This window comes from Chiloscyllium plagiosum, chromosome 1, assembly GCF_004010195.1.
Source record: "Chiloscyllium plagiosum isolate BGI_BamShark_2017 chromosome 1, ASM401019v2, whole genome shotgun sequence".
NCBI classification, from domain to species: domain Eukaryota; kingdom Metazoa; phylum Chordata; class Chondrichthyes; order Orectolobiformes; family Hemiscylliidae; genus Chiloscyllium; species Chiloscyllium plagiosum.
The window spans coordinates 10,509,091-10,530,082 of NC_057710.1; the positions used below are offsets into that span (position 1 = coordinate 10,509,091).

Sequence of the window (20,992 nt, forward strand, 5' to 3'; positions counted from 1 at the left end):
AGGAGGGGATGAAGGGTTGAAGTGAGGGGATGTGGTGAGGTGTGTTAGGAGGGTTTGTAGAGGTCAGGAGAAGGGGTGAGGGGAAATGAGGGGTGGAGGGATGCAAAGGGGAGAGGAGATGGAGGGAAAGAGCGAAACTGTGTGAAGGTGAGAACAGAGGGACGGTATCGTGAGGAATGTTGGATCAGCCATGATCTTACTGATTGGTACAGCAGGTTGGAGGGGCTGAATGGTCCTGTTCCTGTTTCTTATGGGGGGATACTTAACTGGAAGGGAAAGTGGTTAAAGAGGAGATGTGTGGGATTCTGACGGTGGAGAACTAAAGTGGGGGTTAGAGTGAGGGAGATGTGGAAGAAGGTGTAACGAGGGATGTAGGGATGATGCTGACAGCTGGCAGATAGACTGAAAAGGGCATGGTGGGAAATCAATGATGATGATATTCAAAATGCATAAATCTTTCTGGGTGATAAAGTCAGAATGTGTAGAATCCTGTCCAGTCTTCTAGATGTGGAAAAGTTCTCTGGGCAGCTGTGGCTTGGTAGCAATATTCAATTCTCGAGTGAGGAAACCGTGGGACCAAGAGCCACTGTAGTTGAAAAGAAATCTAGGCTGGCACTCCCAATGCAGTACTGAGCGAATACTCAGTCTGTCCTGTCAGTGTGCAGTGTTTGGATGAGTTTTAACCTGAGGATCTGTTTGCCCTGTCAGATGAGATGTTAAAAGATCCCATGGCACTACTTGCAGAGGAGTTATCCCTCGTTTCTTGGTAGACCAGTGACTATATTTCAAAGGTATTGGCTGTAAAAACACTGTGGGGTTTCCTGAGATTATCTGCATGTGTGACCTGATTAGGATAACATTACACAATCAGTGAGCCTGCTTTGCTGTGTTTGCTCTTCCAGGCAGGTGAAGTCTTCTTGTATCCTGTCTCGCCAAGCTGCAGAGAAGCCCGTTCCTGATTTTGGGTCTGTGATCACCGAGGAACTCGCTGGCTCTCAGGATTTGGACTTGGGCGTGTTCCGCCTCCCAGCTGGTGACATTTATGCGGAGGAGACCACTGTGGTATGGGCGGCAGTCCTTTCCCTGGGCTTTGCCTTGATCTGCGACCCCCATGAGAACCTAATGCTGGCAGAAAATACCCTGAAAATGATAGTGAAGTACTTCATGCAGCATTTGAACCTGTTGGTTCAAGGCAATGATGTTGTCCTGAAGACCGACAGAATCGAGGCAATCCTGAACACGTTTTTGCCACACGGACAGCTGATGTTTCTGAACTGTTGCTTCATTCAGAGCCTAGAGAAGGAACTGAATGCTTCAATATTCAAATGATGCCCCTTGCTTTTGTTTCTGCCATCCCCTCACTCTCCTGCCAGCTCCTTTTCCCTCTCAGCTTTGCTCTTCCACTTCGCTGAAGGTTCCGTGCTTTTGCCAGCTGGTCCTTTGCTCAGTTTGGAGTGATGTGGGGGAAGAGGCTCTGTGTTTCTGTCCATGCTTGTGTTCAGCAGCAGATACTAACCCACATCAAAGCAAAATACTAGAAATTGAAAATAATACAAAGTGCTATAAATATTTGGCAAATTATAGCAGCATCTGTGAAGGAAGAATTAAATGAACTTTACAACGTTGTATACTGCATGATGTAAGACTTCATGGTCAAGGTTTGTACAAGCTAGTTGGATTTCCAGATATCAGAAGCAGGACAAGTTAATAACCTGAACACGGACAGGCATTAGGAAGGTTTGAGGATTATTGGTCAAATTTCAGGAATTTTCAAACTGGGTTGTTTTGGGCTTAAGAGTGATAGTTACGGCATTCCTAACTTTAACATTCTTCCTTTACTCGGTTGCTCACTTAGGTTGCTGTTCAGATTGTTGTGCAGCATGACCCTGGACGTTTTGAGGAGTGCCTATAATAGAAGTATTATGGTGACATGTTAGGGCATTGGATAACAACGGTTCACTGTTTATCGCGAGCTGCACATTCCTGATTTCAGGCTGGGGTGTGTTGAAGGGCCTGCTGCCTGTCCAGGAGAGCAAGAAAGGAAGGTGATGCAGGAAGGAGAGTGTGGTCTCATATCCATTTAATGGTCAGTGCAAAGCAACCTGGGAGCTCTCGAAACAAATTGGCCAGCAGGTGTGCCCTGTGCAGACAGTGTTAGAAATATCAGACTTCAACTAGGTAACTCAGTGCTAATCACTGTAACTAAAAACATGGAATTATTTACTGGTCACAGTATGGTGTTGTTTTTATCCAATAAAGATTGCAATTCAAATGCTTGAAAAGTAAAAATGACAACAATTAATAATAGGGACTCATTCCTGAAGAAGGGCTTTTGCTCGATCTTCCTGCTCCTCGAATGCTGCCTGACCTGCTGTGCTTTTCCAGCACCACTCTAATCTAGAGTAAAGATATACTGTCATGTGCTGGTGTGCCACTGTGTACAATCATATCTTCAGTTCCATAGTATCAAACAGCCTACCATTATTGACTCATCTACCCTCCATCATGAGATATTTTCTAATCAAGCCCATCACAGATGCTAAGACACACCTCCATAGCACTTGAACTTGGGCTTCCTGGCTCAGAGGTAGGGACACTGCCACTGTACCTCAAGAGAACCACCCCCCACCCCTCACCCCTTTTAGAAGTTAGGATCAACTTGTTTCCTTCCCAGATGTTTTTTTAGTCAACCTTTTCAGCGAGATTATTACATACTGGTGAATGGAGCAGATGGGATTTGAACCCAGGTGTTCTAACTCAGGGGTGACCACAGGATAACCTCCAGTGATAGTTTCAATAATATACAGCTGAGGTTCACAATTCAGAAATTCTTACGATCTCATCAGCTACTTATTGGCATTTGAACCCGTGTCCACAGAACGTTAACTTTGGTTCTCCTTCCTATCGGAAAGATGTTGTGAAACTTGAAAGGGTTCAGAAAAGATTTACAAGGATGTTGCCATGGTTGGAGGATCTGAGCTACAGGGAGATGCTGAACAGGCTGGGGCTGTTTTCCCTGCCGCGTCGGAGGCTGAGGGGTGACCTTATAGAGGTTTACAAAATTATGAGGAGCATAGATAGGATAAATAGACAAAGTCTTTTCCCTGGGGTCAGGGAGTCCAGAACTTGAGGGCATAGGTTTAGGGTGAGAGGGGAAAGATATAAAAGAGACCTAAGGGGTAACCTTTTCACACAGAGGGTGGTCCGTGTATGGAATGAGCTGCCAGATGAAGTGGTGGAGGCTGGTACAATTGCAACATTTAAGAGGCATTTGGATAGGTATATGACTGGAAGGGTTTGGAGGGATATGGGCCGGTTGCTGGCAGGTGGGACTAGATTGGGTTGGGATATCTGGTCGGCATAGACAGGTTGGATCGAAGGGTCTGTTTCCATGCTGCACACCTCTGTCTCTATGACTATTGCCAGTACACCACTGTGTCTCTGATCTGTGTTCAGCTACTATTGTGCCTATACTACTGCTTTTTCTGAAATCTTTCTACCCAGCAGTGAATTCACACACAACTGAGCAACCTTCCTACCACCAAAATCACTTGCTTTTTTTAAAACTACTAAACCACTTCCAGTGAAACATCCATGTAACTATTTGAATATTTACAAATAAAGCCCATTATGGACAATGCAAACTATCAAAGGTGATGGGGAGGGGAGTAATTAAGAAAGGAGAGGGGCTAAATCAAAATGGAGTTGGAGGCAGAATAAAGCATTGCCCACCTTTCTCTGGAAAAGCAATGGTGGACACCAGCTGCTCCTTCTCCAAGGTCATCCGGGCATGAAGGTAACCATGGAAAAAGGGTAGGCAGTCAGCTGAGATGACGTCCTCCATGGCCTGCTGTTTACAGCCAGCCCAGCCAGGCCGAGGGGCAGACCCACAAAAAGACCCTCCGACTTGCCCACTCTCCTCCTCAACAGGTATCTAAAGATCAGGAGCATGGGGCTGAAGTGCAACCAAAACTACAACAAAGGATTTCTCAAATAACAATTAGAGGGGGTTACAGATGTTCACAACCAATAATCATGAAATCGCTACAGCGCAGAAAGAGGCCATTCAACCCATCATGTCTGTACCAGCTCTCTGAAGAGCATTCCATCCAGACCCAGCCCCTGCAACTCCACCCCCAATTTCCATGGCCAATCCACTAACCTGCACATCTTTAGACTATGGGAGGAAACCAGAGGACCCAATGGAAACCATGCGAACATTGCAAACTCCACACAGGTGGTTGCCTGAGACTGGAATCGAACACAAGTGCCTGGTGCTGTGAGACAGCAGGGCTGACCACTGCTACCCTTGAGGTTAAAATCAGATCAGCCATGATTTTATTCAATGGCAGGTCAGGCGCAAAAGGCCAAGTGTCCTACTCATGTTCCTTATTTGTATAGAAGCACATTGAAGGTGACTATACAAGGTAAGAACTCTCCCATCCCATGGAAAGGAATTTGTGGCATGTCTTTTGTATCAGTTTGCAGTAGAACCCAGAAGGGGGAAAAAGGAATTCTGGATTTGATGTGAAATGAGGAAGACTTAATTAGGGACCTTAAGGTAAAGGAATCTCTGAGGGAGTAGTGACCATATAACAAAATAATTCAACCTGCAGTGTGGGTGAGAGAAGCTAGAATCAGATGGAACGGTATTACAGTTGACTAAAGGGAACTATGCAGACGTGAGGGAGGAGCTGGCCAGAGTGGATTGGAAGGGGAGCCTAGCAGGGAAGATGGTGGAACAGCAATGGAAGGAGTTCCTGGGGGTAATTTGGGAGGCACAGCAGGAAGTCATCCCAAGGAAGGAGAAACATACTAAGGGGAGAATGAGGCCACCATGGCTGACAAGGAAAATCAGGGAGGACATAAAAACAAAAGAAAAGGTATACACTGGTGAAGATTAGTGGGAAGTCTTTAAAAACCAGCAGAGGATAAATTTAAAAGAACGCAAGAAATGGGGGAGCAGATGAAATGTGAGGTTAAGGTTGGTAATAGAAAATTGTAAGTTTTTTTTGAAAAGATATGTAAGAGATAAGAGAGATGCAAGAGTAAACATTGGTCACCTGGAAAATGAGCCTCGTGAAGTAGTACAGGGGAACCTCGATTATCCGTATACCAATTATCCGAAAATCGGATTATATGAAGGAGATCTCCAGGTGCCGATGGAAACATTTCATCAAAGACGTGTTTCCAACAGTGATTGCGCCTTTTGTTTACAGTGATTAAACAGGCACCGTCTCTAAATGACTGACCTCCTGCTCTCTCTCTCTCTCCCCACACTTTCCCTGGAGTTCTACAGAGGGGTGTACCCTAACCTGCCCCCCCCCCCCCCCCCGATAATCTCTCCAACATTGTCTTGAACTGGGTAAATGTGGAATCTGTCAAAAGGTTGCAGTAAAAATTTGTGTGGGTGGCTGTGGCTGCGTGTGTGTGTGTGTGTGTGTGTGTGCATGTGTGCGTATCTGGGTTGGGGCGGGGGCGTGGTTTCGGGGGTTGGGGGTTGGGGGATGGTGTTGCACAGGGGTCAGGGGCAGGGCCTCGCGTGCGGTGTGCTGCTGCAGTCTCCTGAATGGGGAGCAGACTTTAAAAACTCCGAACCCCAGAGGAAAGGCATTTAATCAATTAATCGAATAATCGATTATCTGAACGAAATAGTGCCTGCCCATTACGTTTGGATAATCGAGGTTCCCCTCTAATGAGGAGCTGAATTAAGACAACAGCAGTACACCAGAACTTCAAGAGAGTCAGGGGCAAGGAGAAGCTGAAAATCACTGGACCAGAGGCACTACCCCCCAGGGTTCTGAAGGAGATAGCCAAGGAGATTGTGGAGGCATTGGTGATAACCTTTCAGGAATCACTGGTTTCTGGGAGGGTCCCAGAGGACTGGAAAATGGCTAATGAAACAGCCCCGTGTAAGAAGCACTGAGGCAGAAGACAGGAAACTATGAGGTGGTCAGCCTGACCTCGGCTGTTGGTAAGATTTTAGAGACCGTTATTAAGGATGAGATTATGGCAGTGCATGGTAAAATAGGGCTGAGTCAGCATGGCTTCGTCACGGGGAGCTGATGCCTGACAAAACCGTTTGAGGATATAATGAGCAAGCTAGATTAAGGAGAACCAGGCAACATGATCTATTTGGACTTCCAGAAGGCCTTTGACAAGGTGTCGCTAAGAATATAAGAATCCATGGTGTTAGGAGCAAAGTACTGGCACAGATAGAGGATTGGATAACTGGCAGATGATAAAAAGTCAGGATAAAGGTGTCTTTTTCAGCATAGCAGCCTGTGGGTGACTATTGGAGTTCCGCAGGGATCTGTATTGGGACAACAACTATTCACATCATACATGAATGATATGGACAAAGGAACTGAGGGCACTTTTGCTAAGTTTGCAGATGACACAAAGAATAGGTGGAGGGACGCGCAGTGCTGAGGAGGCGGGAGACTTAGGCTGGGAAAGTGGGTAAAGTAGTGGCAGATCGAATAAAATGTGGGAAAGTATGAGGCTGTGCACTTTGGTAGGAGGAATAGAAGTGTAGACTATTTTCCAAATGGAAAAAAGCTTTGGAAATCTAAAGAACAAAGTGACTTGGGAGTCCTGGTTCAGGATTCACTTAAGGTTAACATCCAAGTTCACTTGGCAGGTAAGATGCCAAATACGATGTTGCCATTCGTTTCCAGAGAGCTAGAATACAACAGCGGTGATGTACTGCTGAGGCTATACAAGGCTCTGGTCAGACTGCAGTTTCAGGCCCTGAATCTAAGGAAGTATATGCTAGTGTTGGAGGGAGTCCAGAGGAGTTTTACAAGAACGATCCTATGGATGAAGAGCTTGTCTTATGAGGAGCAGTTGAAGACTCAATTGTACTTAATAGAGTTTAGAAGGATGAGGGAGAATCTCATAGAACTTACAGAATATTGAGAAGCCTGGATAGAGTGGACATGGAAACAATGTTTCCACTAATAGGAGAGACCAGTCTCAGAGTGAAGGGATGACCCTTTAGAGCAGAGAGAGAGAAGGAATTTCTTCAACCAGTTGGTGGTGAATCTGTGGAACTCATTGCTGCAAAAGACAGTGGAGGCAAAGCCATTGACTATATTTAAGACAGAGGGAGAAGGGAGGACAACGGGGTTGAGAAACATATCACCATAATTGAATGGAAGCGAAATGGCCTAATTCTGCTCCTATATCTTAAGTCTTACGATGCTAGATCTGCTAAGTTCTGCTAAGATCCTCCACAATTTCTGTTTTTGTTTCAGATTTCCAGCATCCATAGTCCTTTGTTTTCAGTTTTAACGATATCTAGTTAGAACTGTAGGTCTGATTTGAGAAATAAATTTAAGTAATTAGGTTGGACACTCTGTCAGATATCTCTTCGAGTTTTGCTGTCCATAGTTAGAGGGGATATTCATTCATCTGGCCAATCAGAGTATGATTGTAAAGGCACTGAATAAGGTTACTGTTGAAGGATTATTTTACAAGATACTTAAAATATTTAAACAAAATTGATCAATTAGAAACAGAGAAACTGTTTTCTGTGTCAGGAGAATTGAGAATAAGGGGCTGCTGAAACTAATTAAATGAAGGAAATAAGAGTAAAATGTGACTTCACAGGGAAACAGTTGCGAATATTTTGTTCACTTACCTTCTGAAGCCCAGAAAATGTGTAAGGTTTCATTAGTATTAGTAAAGTTTGACTTGTAATAAATTCTACTGGGAGTACTATAGAGAATCAATGTCCTTCAGGGGGTTTATAATCAGTAAAGTTGAACTTGGTGCTGCTATTTAAAGGAGAGACTGATGGTGTAGTGCAGTGAAACGTGGCCATCTGCTGGTAGACAAACAGTACAGTGGTTGGACCTCTGACTGGACTGCAGTAACTGAGTGGATAAGCACTGTGATACTTCACTCCTTGTTTCCAAGACTGTTGTGACCTACGAAAGGAAAGGCTGAATTTGAAAGGAAGGAAACAGGCAAAAACTGATAGGAATGAAGTGAGAACACTTAGTTCAGTACTTCCATATTGAATACTTGACGAGCCCCACTTTAAGGCACTTGAGCATAATATCCAGGTTGATAATTCCGTCCTATGCTGAGTATATGCTGCACGGTCAGATGCTTCACCTTTCAGATGGTATGTTAAACTTGGGTCCCATTTGCTGTCCAGGTGCTATTCTGCAGAATGGGGAGTTCTCCCTGCTGTTGTGATCGATAATTCCTCATGTAAAGACTGCATTTTTAAAAATTAGAATCCTTACCTTGCAGAAAAAGGTCATTCAACCCTTGAGTCTGCACTGACCCTCCAAACACCCAGTCCTGTACTTTATCCCCATAACTCCACACATTTCCCATGGCAATCCACCTGTCCTGCACACTACCAGGCAGCTTAGCATGGCCAATCCACCTAACCTGCACATCTTTGAATTGTGGGAGGAAACTCATGCGGACACAGGAAGAATGTGCAAACTCCACACAGGCAGTCACCCTTGGGTGAAATTGAACCCAGGTCAGGAGTACTGTGAGCTAGCAGTGCTGACCACTGAGCAACCGTGTCATCCCTTAATGGTGTTTTTCATATTGTTGATTTTAGATGGACTGTTTTAAAAACCATGGATTGTGGAAAGGATTATTGCACCATTTAAAAGCAAGTTACCTGTAAATGTAAAGTCTCTGTAATCGTACCAGAGGATAAGACCGCTCTCTCATTAGGTAGAGATTAGGAAGGGGTGGCAGTATAATCTGAAGCCGCCCCCTCTCAGGTGAGGGGAGGGATTGAGTAGGAAAGTCTTTCATGGTAACTTCAGCTAGTGTGGGAATTGTAGCCATGTTGTTGATTTTGCTCTGCATCACACGCCAGCTGTCCAATGAATTGTGCTAACCGACCCCCAATCTTGTAAGTGCTGTTTACTCTACTGTTATGTTCAAGCAGTTGGGGAGATTTCTATGGATGAGCCGGGGCTATAGTATGTGTGCAAAATGTTTCAGTTGCCAACAGGTAGCTGATTGGTCTGTGATGTGATGACCAGCTATCAATGCCTACCAACAACTGTGTGATTGACGAACCTATCCCAACAGTCATTGCATCAGAGGTCAGATCAGTTTTCCTCTGTGTGAATCCAAGGAAAGCGATGGGACCAGATGGAGTACCAGGCTGTGCACTCAGAGCATGCACAGATCAACTGGCAGAGGTCTTCTCGGCCATCTTCAACCTCTCCTTGAAGCAGACCACAGTCCCTGTCTGTTTCAAGAGGGTCAACATCATCCCTGTGCCTAAGAAGGCTCATGCAGCATGTCTTAATGACTACCGCCCAGTGGCCCTAACTTCGGTGGTCATGAAGTACTTTGAAAGGCTGGTCATGACATTAATCAACTCCAGCCTCCCCACTACTCTTGACCCACTCTAATTTGCCTATCGGACCAACAGATCCACGTCAGGTGCCCTATCACTTGCCCGTCACACCTCCCTAGAACATCTTGACACCAAGAACAGTTACGTAAGAATCCTACTCATTAACTACAGTTCAGCCTTCAACACTATTATCCCCTCAAGACTGATTACTAAACTTAGTGATCTCGGACTAAGCCCCACTCTCTGCAACTGGATCCTCAGTTTCCTGACCCACAGGCCACAATCAGTGAAGATTGGGGACAATATTTCATCCTCACTAACACTCAACACTGGAGCCCCCCAGGGGTGTATACTCAGCCCCCTACTGTACTCACTGTATACCCATGACTGCCTTGCCATATACCAGACTAATGCCATTTACAAGTTCACTGACGACACCACCATAGTCAGTCGCATCTCAGATGGCGACAAAACAGACTACAGACGGGAGGTGGAAGACCTTGGAAAAATGGTGCACTGAGAACAACCTAGCTCTCAATGCTAGCAAAACCAAGCAACTCATTATTGACTTTTGGTGGGATGTTGCTCATGCCCCCCTACACATTAACAGCACAGAGATGGAACAAGTGGAAAGGGTCAAGCTCCTGGGAGTGGTCATCCACAACAAGCTTTCTTGGATTCTTCATGTGGATGCACTGGTTACAAAGGCCCAGCAACATCTCTTCTTCCTCAGGCAGCTGAGAAAATTTGGCATGACAGCAAATACCATTGCCAATTTTTAAAGGTGCATGATCAAGAGCATTCTGTCTGGATGTATCACTACCTGGTCTGGCAACTGTACCATTCTAGATCAGAGACAGTTACACAGAGTGGTGAACTCGGCCCAGAGAATCACAAAGGCCAACCTCCCATCTATAGAATCTACCTACCAGTCCCGCTGTCAAGGAAAGGCCGCCAGCATTCTCAAAGATCCATCCCACCCTGGCAATGTTTTTCTACAACCTCTACCATCGGGGAGAAGGTACAGAAGCCTGAACACATGCACCAGCCGGTTTCGTAACAGTTACTATCCTACTGTTGTTAGAATACTGAATGGACTCACAAACTCTTAGCGTTTGCCTGTAACTGTGTTTTGGTTTTTGCCGCTGTTTACCTATTATTTACTTATCTATGCTTCTTAACTCTGTGATCTGCCTATATTGCTCACAAGACAAAGCTTTTCACTGTGGCTCAGTACACATGACAATAAATAAATTCAATTCAATTCGATTGGCTCCTGGATAGCGGAACTGCTGTGTGTTTAAGTGTTTGGTCAGAGGATATCGAATCTCTGGAAAGGCAGGAACTGTGCTTTTCTTTGAAGTACGAGCACCTCAAGCCTGAAGAAAGTTGTTGTACACTGTGACTTCTAATCAATAAATCATAAACTTTGTAAGTACCAACCCTGTGTCTTCTGCAAACAAGTGAAAGGCCCTGGAGAAGGAAGATCAAGGAGCAGCAACTCTTAAAAAGACACAAAGGTCATCTCAGCAACCACTGGGGATAGGAACCATTAAACTACCTTTAGAATCCCTACAGTACACAGAGAAACCATTCAGCCCATCAAGTCTGCACTGACCTTTGAAGTACATCCCACACAGAGCCCATGGGTTTTTGATTGAACCATGGCTAACCCACCTAACTGCAGGCAGTGCACCGAACCTGCAGTCCTTTGGACTGGGGGAGGAAACCGGCAGAAGCCCATGTAGACCCATGGAGAATGTGCAGACTCCACACAGACCGTTACCCAAAGCCGAAATGGAAACCAGGTCCCTGATGCTGATCACGGAGCCACAGTGCCACTATAGTTTGTGACACTCATATTTGTTGTGTGCCTGCATCTGTCTGCAGGGAGAGTTTTATAAGAAGGTTAAGAGTTTTAATTAGACTTGTATGTGGACTGTTCCTATTTATCTGTAATTGGAATCTGTTTAATTATAATGAATCATAATTCTTGTCAAGTTCAGAAACTGGGTCTGTGCTTTCTGCCAAAGTGTGTCTAAACAGACAGGCACATTGAGGAATTCTCTGCACTGTTTAAAATATGTGACAAGTCGAGGAATAGCAGGGATTACTTTTCAGGGCTTTACTCAACAAGGCAAAACACTTACCTAACACCATCAAACCTGAGGATCTGGCGCTTTTCTGCAAGTTACCCTCCAAGTGACACACAAACTTGACGTGGAACTTTGTTATCATCCCTTCACTGTTGCTGGGTCAAAATCCTGGAACTCCCTCCCTAATGTGAGGTGAGGGTGTCCCTATAGTCCGAAGGATTGCAGCTGCTCCAAAAGGCAGTTCACCACATTTGTTTCCAGAGCAATAAGCAATGGCAATGGCAATAAATGCTAGTGTAGCCAGTTATTCCCACATCTTGTGAAATAATTAAAAGAAACTGGGAAGGTTCAAGTGGAGTGAGGCAGGAATAGAATGATAAATGATTCCCTAATGATATATGATTAGAACAACAATTTCACTGCAAAGAGGGGGAGGAACTAGTAGTCTAAGTGAACGTTATGTAGGTAACAAGGCCAACATCTGCATAATTTTTAAAGCTAGCAGTATCAGGAAGGCACAGAAATGAATGGGTTCCTGCAAGATGTTGTAGGTTTTCATTCGTAGAGATTAATGTAGAAAAAAGCAACAGTAAGACCAGTGAGTGTAGTGGTTATTTCACTGTATGAATGATGTAGACGTTTAGACTTCTGATCTTGCATTTACCTGGACAGATGCAAGATGCAACTTTCAAAAGAAGCAACAATTTATGTTTTGTGAGAAAAGGATGTTGATTGTTTGGTGCATTGAATCTGATTGGTTAAGGTGTTACCATAGAGAATTCATTAAGGGACCATTGTCTCCCAGAGTTTCATTCAGAAAGTTGCAATGCCTACATGTTACTTTTTCCTACCCAGGTTCGATTCCACCCTTGGGGTTGCCCATTTGTCTGCGTGGGTGCTCCGGTTTCCTCCCACAGTCCAAAGATGTGCGGGTTATTGAACTGGCCATGCTAAATTGCCCATAGTGTTCAGGGATGTGCATGCTGGGTGGATTAGAAAATGCAGGGTTGCAGGGATGGGGTGTGTCTGGAAGGGATATTGTTCAGGGGTCAAAGCGGACTCACTGGGCCGAACGGCTTGCTTCCACACTGTAGAGATTCTTTGGTTCTATGTTGTACATCCATAAAGGTATTGGTAGGTGTACATGCCCACTGAATCTTGCCCTCATCCTGTTCCTGATTGTTTAAAATGTTCACAGTGAGCCTTACGAGTTGCTCCCTCTGATTCTGAATGCATACCTCTGGTTCATAGACCATGCCCGTGATAATCATCGACACCACCTGCTCTCCACCTCCTCCCATCCCTTCAATTTCACACCCTGGGCTTGTGGATAGTCCAGTAAAACGTACAAGTATTTTCATGGAGCGTACTGGCATCATCATGATTTTAACCTGAAATAATTTCGACATTCTCTTTCCGAGTGGAAGTCGGAAGAGAGCAGCAGTCGAGATCGTAAAACAGTACAGGCCCTTCAGTCCACCATGTCTACACCGACCACAATGCCATTCTAATCCTAACTGCCTGGATCCATCTCCCTTTATCCCCTGCCTGTTCATGTGTCTGTCTAAATGCCTCTTAAGCGTTGCTTTTGTACCTGCTTCTACCTCCTCCTCTAGCAACACGTTCCAAACACCCATTACCCTCTGTGTGAAAAAGAAAACTTGTCTCACACATCTCCTTTAAACTTGCCCCCTCTCAACTTAAACCTATGCCCCCTGGTATTTGGCATTTCCCCCCTAGCAGAAAGGGACTCCAAATACCCACTGTATCATTGCCGCTTATAATTTTACGGTCTTCTATAGGTTGGCCTTCAGCCTCCAGCACTCTAGCAAAAACATTAGATGCATGAGGATCATTGTCACAATGTATGTTCTGATTAGCTACAAGATTCAATGATCAAGACAGTCACTTAAATCTGGCCAAAATACATACCACTGTGTGGTCTGATTGCATCAGTTATTTCTTGATTAGTATGTTCATTAAGTCCATCCATCATGTCTGTGGCTTGTTTCTATTATTGGTTCATTTGGTTGTTTTGAGATTTCTGATGGCTTCTGGGATATGAAACCCAACAAAGGTCAATTTACAAACTGCCTCTTCACCTACTTCAAGCTAAATGCATTCTTGCTGAAGAACTGACTATAGGACTCATCATTGCGATAAAGTTTGTTTATAATCTGGGCAAGTGTATACAATGGGGTTCTACATGGACCCTTGAGGATCACTGCTTAGAGGTGTGCAGGCACACTTGGAAAATTTGTAGTTGTCCCAAAATGTGGAAGGTGTGGGAACCATGAGGTGGATAGTGATAAACTGTAGTGTGAAGCTCTGATACATGGGAGAAATTAAACAGGAACCCATGAGCCGTGAATGGAACAAAGATGGAGTTTATCTTAATTTTGTTTTAGATATGAACAAAGAAAATTTACAGCCCAGGAACAGGCCCTTCGGCCCTTCAAGCCTGAGCCGATCCAAATCCACTGTTTAAACCTATTGCCCAATTCCTAAGCATCTGTATCCCTCTGCTCCCCACCTACTCATGCATCTGTCCAGTCGCACATTAAATGAATCTACTGTACCTGCCTCTACCACCTCTGCTGGCAACGTGTTCCAGCGTGTTGCAGTCACCCACCACCCTCTGTGTGAAGTACTAGCCACGTGTATCCCCTTTAAACTTTTCACCTGTCACCTTGAAAGCGTGACTTCTCGTTATTGAATTCCTCACCCTGGGGAAAAGTTCTCTCTATCTACCCTGTCTATACTTTTCATGATTTTGTAGACCTTAATCAAGTCCCCCCTCAATCTCCTTTTTTCTAATAAAAGCAATCCTAACCTCCTCAACCTCTCTTCATAGCTAGCACCTTCCATACTAGGCAGCATCCTCATAAACCTTCTCTGCACCCTCTCCAAAGCGTCCACATCCTTTTGGTAATGTGCCAACCAGAACTATACACAGCATTCTAAATGCGACCAAACCAATGTTTTGTACTATGTTAACGTGACCTGCCAGCTCTTATACTCAATACCCATCCAATGAAGGCAAGCATACCATATGCCTCCTTGACCACTCTATCCACCTGTGCAGCAACCTTCAGGTACAATGGACCTGAACTCCCAGATCTTTCTGCTCATCAACTATTCCCAAGGCTCTTCCATTTACAGTATAATTTGCTGTAGAATTAGACTTCCCAAAGTACATCACTTCACATTTGTCTGGATTGAACTCCATCTGCCACTTCTCCACCCAACTCTCCAGTCTACCTATATTCTCCTGTATTCTTTAACAGTCCCCTATGCTTTCTGCTACTCCATCAATCTTTGTGTCATCTGCAAACTTACTGATCAGACCAACAATGTCCTCTTCCAGATCATTTATGTATGTGACAAACAATGTATATAACATGATTTCTGTTATTAATATAGGTGCCAAAGTATGGTGACTTTTCACTGTTATGTTTGTAAAAATACAAATGACAAATTATTATTCAACTCTATTTAGGAGGCAGAATGAGAATTGACAATATGAAATAAAGAGAACTAATGTATGAGCAGTCTACGCATCAGATTGTACAAGCATACAGTACAATTGCTCACTGTAACGTAGACTTGCTGCCACCAATGTCTTTCAGGGCAGGAATCCACAGACTGTACTGTGGTAGAGGAAAGCCAACATTATCTACTCTGGTACAGTACAGGGTTTCTGGGAACATCTCTGGGACACATGCACCAAACAACCCTTCTGCCCCCTTTCAACTCCCCCTCCCACTCCACTAAAGACATGAAAGTTCTGGGCCTTCTCCACCACCAAATCCAAGCCACCCGACGCCTCGAGGAAGAACACCTCACCTTCTGCCTTGGGACCCTACAACCACACGTCATCAACATCAACTTCACTTGTTTCTAAATCTCCCACCCCCCCACATCCCAGGTTCCACCCTCCAACTCGGCATCGCCCCCTTGACCTAACCCTAACCATAACTCTAACCCTGCCCATCTTCCTTCCCACCTATCCGCTGCACCCTCCTCTCTAGTCTATCACTTTCACCCTCCACCTGCATCTACCTATCTCTTCCCAGCTACCTCTTCCCCAGCCCCAGCCTCACTCTCCTATTTATCTGTCAGCCCCCTTCCACATTCCCAATGACTCTCCTGCTCCTCAGATGCTGCCTGACCTGCTGTGCTTTTCCAGTGCTACACTTTTTGTCTCTGACTCTCCAGCATCTGTAGCCCTCATTTTTTGTCAGCTGTTTCTTTAAGCCTACCTTCAAAGTTTGGACTGCTTTTTCTGTCAGATCATTGGATGTTGGATGCTATGGAGCTGTCCTTATATGTGAAATACCATTTGACTTTAGGAAATACTCATATTCCCTGCTGGTAAATGAAGGCCCATTACCTGTGACCAACACTTTTGGAAGTCTGTGTATTGTGAAAGATTTTCTATCATTGTCCTCTGTTTCGCGAATGAACTCTGTGCACATCCAGCTACTTTGAGTGGGTATCCACCATGACTAAGAACACTGAGCCCATGAAAAGAGCTGCATAGTCGATGCATAACTGAGTCTAGGGTTTACCTGTCCATTATCACAAATGTGCCCGAAATGTCGATTTTCCTGCTCCTCAGATGCTGCCTGACCTGCTGTCCTTTTCCAGCGCCACTTTAATCCAGTCCGGGCCACCTGACATAACGTCTCACCAACATCTTCATTTTGGAAACCCCTGGATGACCTTGGTCGAGCTCAGCCAGTATCTGGCACTGACCTTTGCTCGGGACAATCACTCTTGCATTCAATAATAATATACTGTCCTCTGCTGTGAGCCAATCTCTCCGGCTCCAAAAAGATTTAATTTCTGGTTGTGATGGCTCTTTGGTTTCCCCCATCACCACCAGCTGTTTCAGGTTTTCCAGGTTTGGAGCTTTCTGCATCCAAAGCCTAATATTGTCAGCTGTGATTGGAAGTGTGTGCAGAAAATTCAAAACCATTGTAGGCTGTTCCAATGGTTTTGCCACCAGTGGTGACTCGAGGTATCCATATTTGCCTCTTTGGCCTCCATATTTCAACTTGTAATTAAATGCACGTAGTATTACAATCCATCACTAAATCTGGCTTGAAGCAGTGGGCAGCACTGCCTTGTCCTCTTTAAACAGACCTAGCATGGGTTTGTGATCCATTATTATTGGTATCAATCCATAAAGGTATTGATAGAACTTCCTCACTCCAAATCTGACGACCAAACCTTCCTTCTCTATCTGGTATATTTAGATTCTGCATTAGCCAAACTCCTGGATGCATACAGTATTGGGCAATACTCTCATTTGAGCCACCTATGAGCTAATATCACCCCGAAGCTGTACGGGGAGGCATCACGTGTCAATACCAGATCTCGCTTGGGATCATAATGTGCCAACACCTTAGGGGATGAAAGCTGTTTCTACACTTCCCTGAAAGCGATGGCTTGGCTACGTGACCATTTCCAAGGCTGAGACTTTTAAAAAGGTTTGATGAAAGGTGCCAGGGTGGAGACCAGGTTATGTATGAACTTTCTGTAATAATTCACCAGCCAAGAAAAGACCTAGGATCTGGTACAGACGTGGGAGCTGGAGCACTTTTGAACACCTGCACTTCATTTTCCAACAAGTGTAACCTTGTCGACTCTGTAGCTCTCCAGGTTAGTGGGGTGACTGGAACACGCATTTTTCTCTTCGCGCCTGGGAGAAATGTCTAAGGACTATGTCCAAGTTGTCTAAGTGTTCTTTATTGGTCTTCCCTGTTTTTAGCATGTGTTAGAAACGAAAATCGCTTCTCAATAATCGCTCTAGACAAATTCAGGAAAACAAAGTTTTATTAGCAAGTCTGCAGAGTTGGGCACCCTTCTGAGAAAAAAGCGCCCCAGGCTAACAATGTTTCTGATTAAATACAGTACAAGTCCCTCCCCTCTATAGCTCTAAAGAGTCACGAGGTTCACATTCTCACAAAGTCTGCAACAGTTTCCAGAGTTGTTTTTCTACCCTGTAGTCTTATCAGTCAAGGACTTATTCTTCTCTGTCAGAGTTAGTGGTTTTATCAATCAAGGACTTGTTTTTCTACTCTGTCAATGTGGGTGGTCTTATCAATTCGTAGCAGCAGATGTCTCGTCCTTTATTATAGAGAAGCATGTTTTACCCTACCCCTATGGCTCTATTCCCCTTAGACTTTGGGGTCATGCACATCTCAATTGTTTGTACCGAAATCGTCTCTCACAGCATGTCATTGAGATAATGTCTCCAAATGGCGACTTGGAGTAGACTTTGTAAAATATTCTCCATGGCGTGCTGAAAAGTTGCACAGGCTGACGATATCCCTAATGGCAGTCTTGTATATTGGTACAAACCCTCAGGGGCATTAATTTGGACAGACGTTTGGGAATCATTATCTAACTGCAATTGCAAGTACGCATGGCTCATGTCCAGCTTTGAGGAGGACGTTCCCCATGCAGATTTGTGTATTAAGGAATGGTGGCTCAGTGGTTAGCGCCACTGCCTCTCAGTGCCAGGGACCCTGGGTTTGATTCCAGCCTTGGGCTGTGTGGAGTTTGCATGTTTTCCCCACCGCGCCTCGCCTCCCCCCCCCCAACCGTGCCTGCATGAATTTACTCTGGGTGCTTCAGTTTCCTCCCACAATCCAAAGATGGACAGTTCAGATGAATTGGCTGTGCTGAATTTCTCATAGTGTGCAGATAAAGTGCATTAGTCAGGAGTAAATGTAGAGTAATGGGGTAGGGGAATGGATCTAGGTGAGTTACTCTTTGGAGGGTCGGTGTGGACTTGTTCGGCCGAAGGGCCTGTTTCCACACTGCAGGGAATCTAATCTAATCTATAAATCCTCTTTGCGAGGGATTGGGTATTTATTCAGCTGTGAAAAAAGGTTGCCCATATAAAAACTGCTCACAAAGGCTGATCTTGTTACAATCACAACAGACTGTGTACAAATGGAGATTCAGCTAGCCACAAGTAGCTGATTGGTCTTAATGATAAACGCCAACAACGATGTGATTGGTTCTCAGGTAGCTTAACAACCTGTGGCTGTAAACAAGATAATGAGAATCCAGCAGATATATGTTTATTATGCCACTACGTATTATTTTTAGGACCAGTTCAGTGGTAGTTATTACTCACGCTGCCATTCCTTCACTGTCGCTGGGACAAAATCCTGGACTTCACTCCCTGATGGTTTGGAGATCAATCTACAGCACACGGACTGCAGCTGTTCAAGAAGATTACTCATCACGACCCTTCTCAAGGGCCACTAGAAACCAACAATAAACACTGACACAGCCACATTGAAGGTGCTATCTAATTGCAGTGGTACTGCTTCATTAACCTTAACTGTTAGAGGTCACGGGCTCTTGGAAGAAAACCTGCTTGTCTCTGTGCCCCAGATGCTGCATCTCCCCGGATTGTTATTAACGTAATTATCTGCTGAGGATGCTGCTTCCCCACTTGCATGAGTTGGGAACACGTTTATTAATTCAGTGCATTCTCAGCTGTTCTGCTGCTCCATCCAGCCACTGGATCCCTGGGATACGAGCCACATTTCTGCAGTGAATTCCTGGCAGCCCTGCTGTGCTGAAGCCCATTTCGCGAGATTTTTCAGGATGCATTTGTATGTTTCATTACTCCACCAGCTGTCTCACAGCTTGCATTGATGTCCGGGGGATTGTATTCATTTAAGTAATTGGTAACAGGCCCCAAACTTTCCATTTATTTTGAAACAGCTAAAAGATAATGGGGTAGAAATTGGTGAGCGTTAAGGCTAATTTTTCAGGTGAAAAACAGGCACAATGTGCACCAACTTAGCAGTGAAACAGCCTAGGCGGAACAGAATTACTAATTCGTTAGGATTGTCCTGACACCCCTCCAGCAACATAAACATTAATTTCCAAGACCCTGCTGTGTTGGAGAAGGCCATTCAGCCCCTTGAGCCATTCAATGAGATGTGAGCTGATCTGTACATAACTCCATCCATCTACTTTGGCTCCATATCACTGTCCAGCAGAAAGGTGTTCTGTGTCAAATCGAAAATCATTAATGAAACTAGTCTCAACCTCTTATTGTCAGGGGGAATCTACACTTCTGCCATCCTTTGTTTGACAAAATGTTTCCCTTCTCCCTGAAGGGACCAACTCTGAATTTATTCTGGGGTAAGAAATCTGGGGGGCATTTAAAACAAAATAGTTATTGTGTTTCAATGTTTTTCTGATCAAAGTGCACCATCTCATGCGTTTTAACAATGAACCACATCAGGCACTTCTCTTCACCCAACCCCTCACCAGCTTGTCAATGTCCTTTTTGGAGTTCTATACTGCCCTCTTCACAATTTACAATTAATCCAAATTTTGTGAAATTGTGTTTTTGTTTTAAAAGTGTCTTTGATGCTTTTTTTGCTTAGTCTTAGGTATTGGAGGTGAGGGGACAGTGGAATTTCCAGGAACACTTCCACCCAGAAGGACAAGAACAGCAGATACATGGGAACAACACCAAATCCAAGCCACTCCCCCTCCTGCCAGTCCTTCACTGTCGTTGGGTAATAATCCAGGAATTCTCTCCGTAATGGCATTGTGGATCATATGGTAGGATGTTCAAGGTGGACGTTCACCACCAGCTGGGGATGGGCATTAAAGAAATGCTGGGTCAGCCAGTGACACCCACATTCCATGAATGAATTAAAACATTCCTCTAGACACAATTTCTATCCAAATAAACACCTAATGCTCTCTTAAATGCCTCCATTGCACCTGCCTCCATCACATTTCAAGGCAGTGCATTCCATACCCTAATGACTCGTTGAGTGACAATATTTTTTTTCTCACGTCTTGCTCCATTTGCATATCAATTCTTTAAATCTATGCCCTTGTTTTATTTAGGAGAGGGAACAGCTTCTCCTATCAACTTTGTCCAGTCCACTTATGATTTTGAAAACCTCTATCCAATCTCCTTTCAGCTGTTTATTCTGCAAAGAGAACTATCCCAACTCCTACAATCTATCCTCATAGCTGAAGCTTCTCATTCCGGGAACCATTCTTGCTGCTGCACTCTCTCCAACGTTCACACTACAGTGTGACAGCCACAACTGTACACAATACTCCAGCTGAAGTCCAACAAGTGTCTTATATAAGTTCAACATCACCTCCCTGCTCTTATACTGGGTGCGTGGAACAGCGCAGCAGGTCAGGCAGCATCCAGGGAACAGGAGAATTGACGTTTCGGGCATAAGCCCTTCTTCAGGAATGAGGGAAGTGTGTCCAGCAAGCTAAGATAAAAGGTAGGGAGGAGGGACTTAGGGGAGGGGCGTCGGAAATGTGATAGGTGGAAAGAGGTCAAGGTGAGGGTGATAGGTCAGACTGGGGTGGGGGCGGAGAGGTCAGGAAGAAGATTGCAGGTTAGGAAGGCGGTGCTGAATTCGATGGATTTGACTGAGACAAGGTGGGGGGAGGGGAAATACCTTGTCTCAGTCAAATCCATCGAACTCAGCACCGCCTTCCTAACCTGCAATTTTCTTCCTGACCTCTC

The 20,992-nt window shown here is 44.7% G+C and overlaps 1 protein-coding gene and 1 long non-coding RNA gene across 3 annotated transcripts in view; both read left to right on the top strand.

Moving 5' to 3' along the window:
• ap5s1 (adaptor related protein complex 5 subunit sigma 1) overlaps window positions 1-2,967 on the top strand; it is a 4,182-nt gene extending 1,215 nt beyond the window's left edge. The window contains exon 2 of the mRNA XM_043700951.1: window positions 903-2,967. Coding sequence (XP_043556886.1) covers window positions 903-1,329 — 427 coding nt within the window. The 3' untranslated portion in view covers window positions 1,330-2,967. The remainder of the gene's footprint in view (window positions 1-902) is intronic.
• Window positions 2,968-4,268: 1,301 nt separating this feature from the next.
• Window positions 4,269-20,992, top strand: part of LOC122552765 — a 41,655-nt gene continuing 24,931 nt past the window's right edge. The window contains exons 1-2 of one of the 2 annotated variants that reach the window (XR_006312502.1): window positions 4,269-4,427; window positions 19,872-20,052. This is a non-coding gene — a long non-coding RNA (uncharacterized LOC122552765). The remainder of the gene's footprint in view (window positions 4,428-19,871; window positions 20,053-20,992) is intronic. The other variant, XR_006312505.1, reaches the window with a different exon arrangement.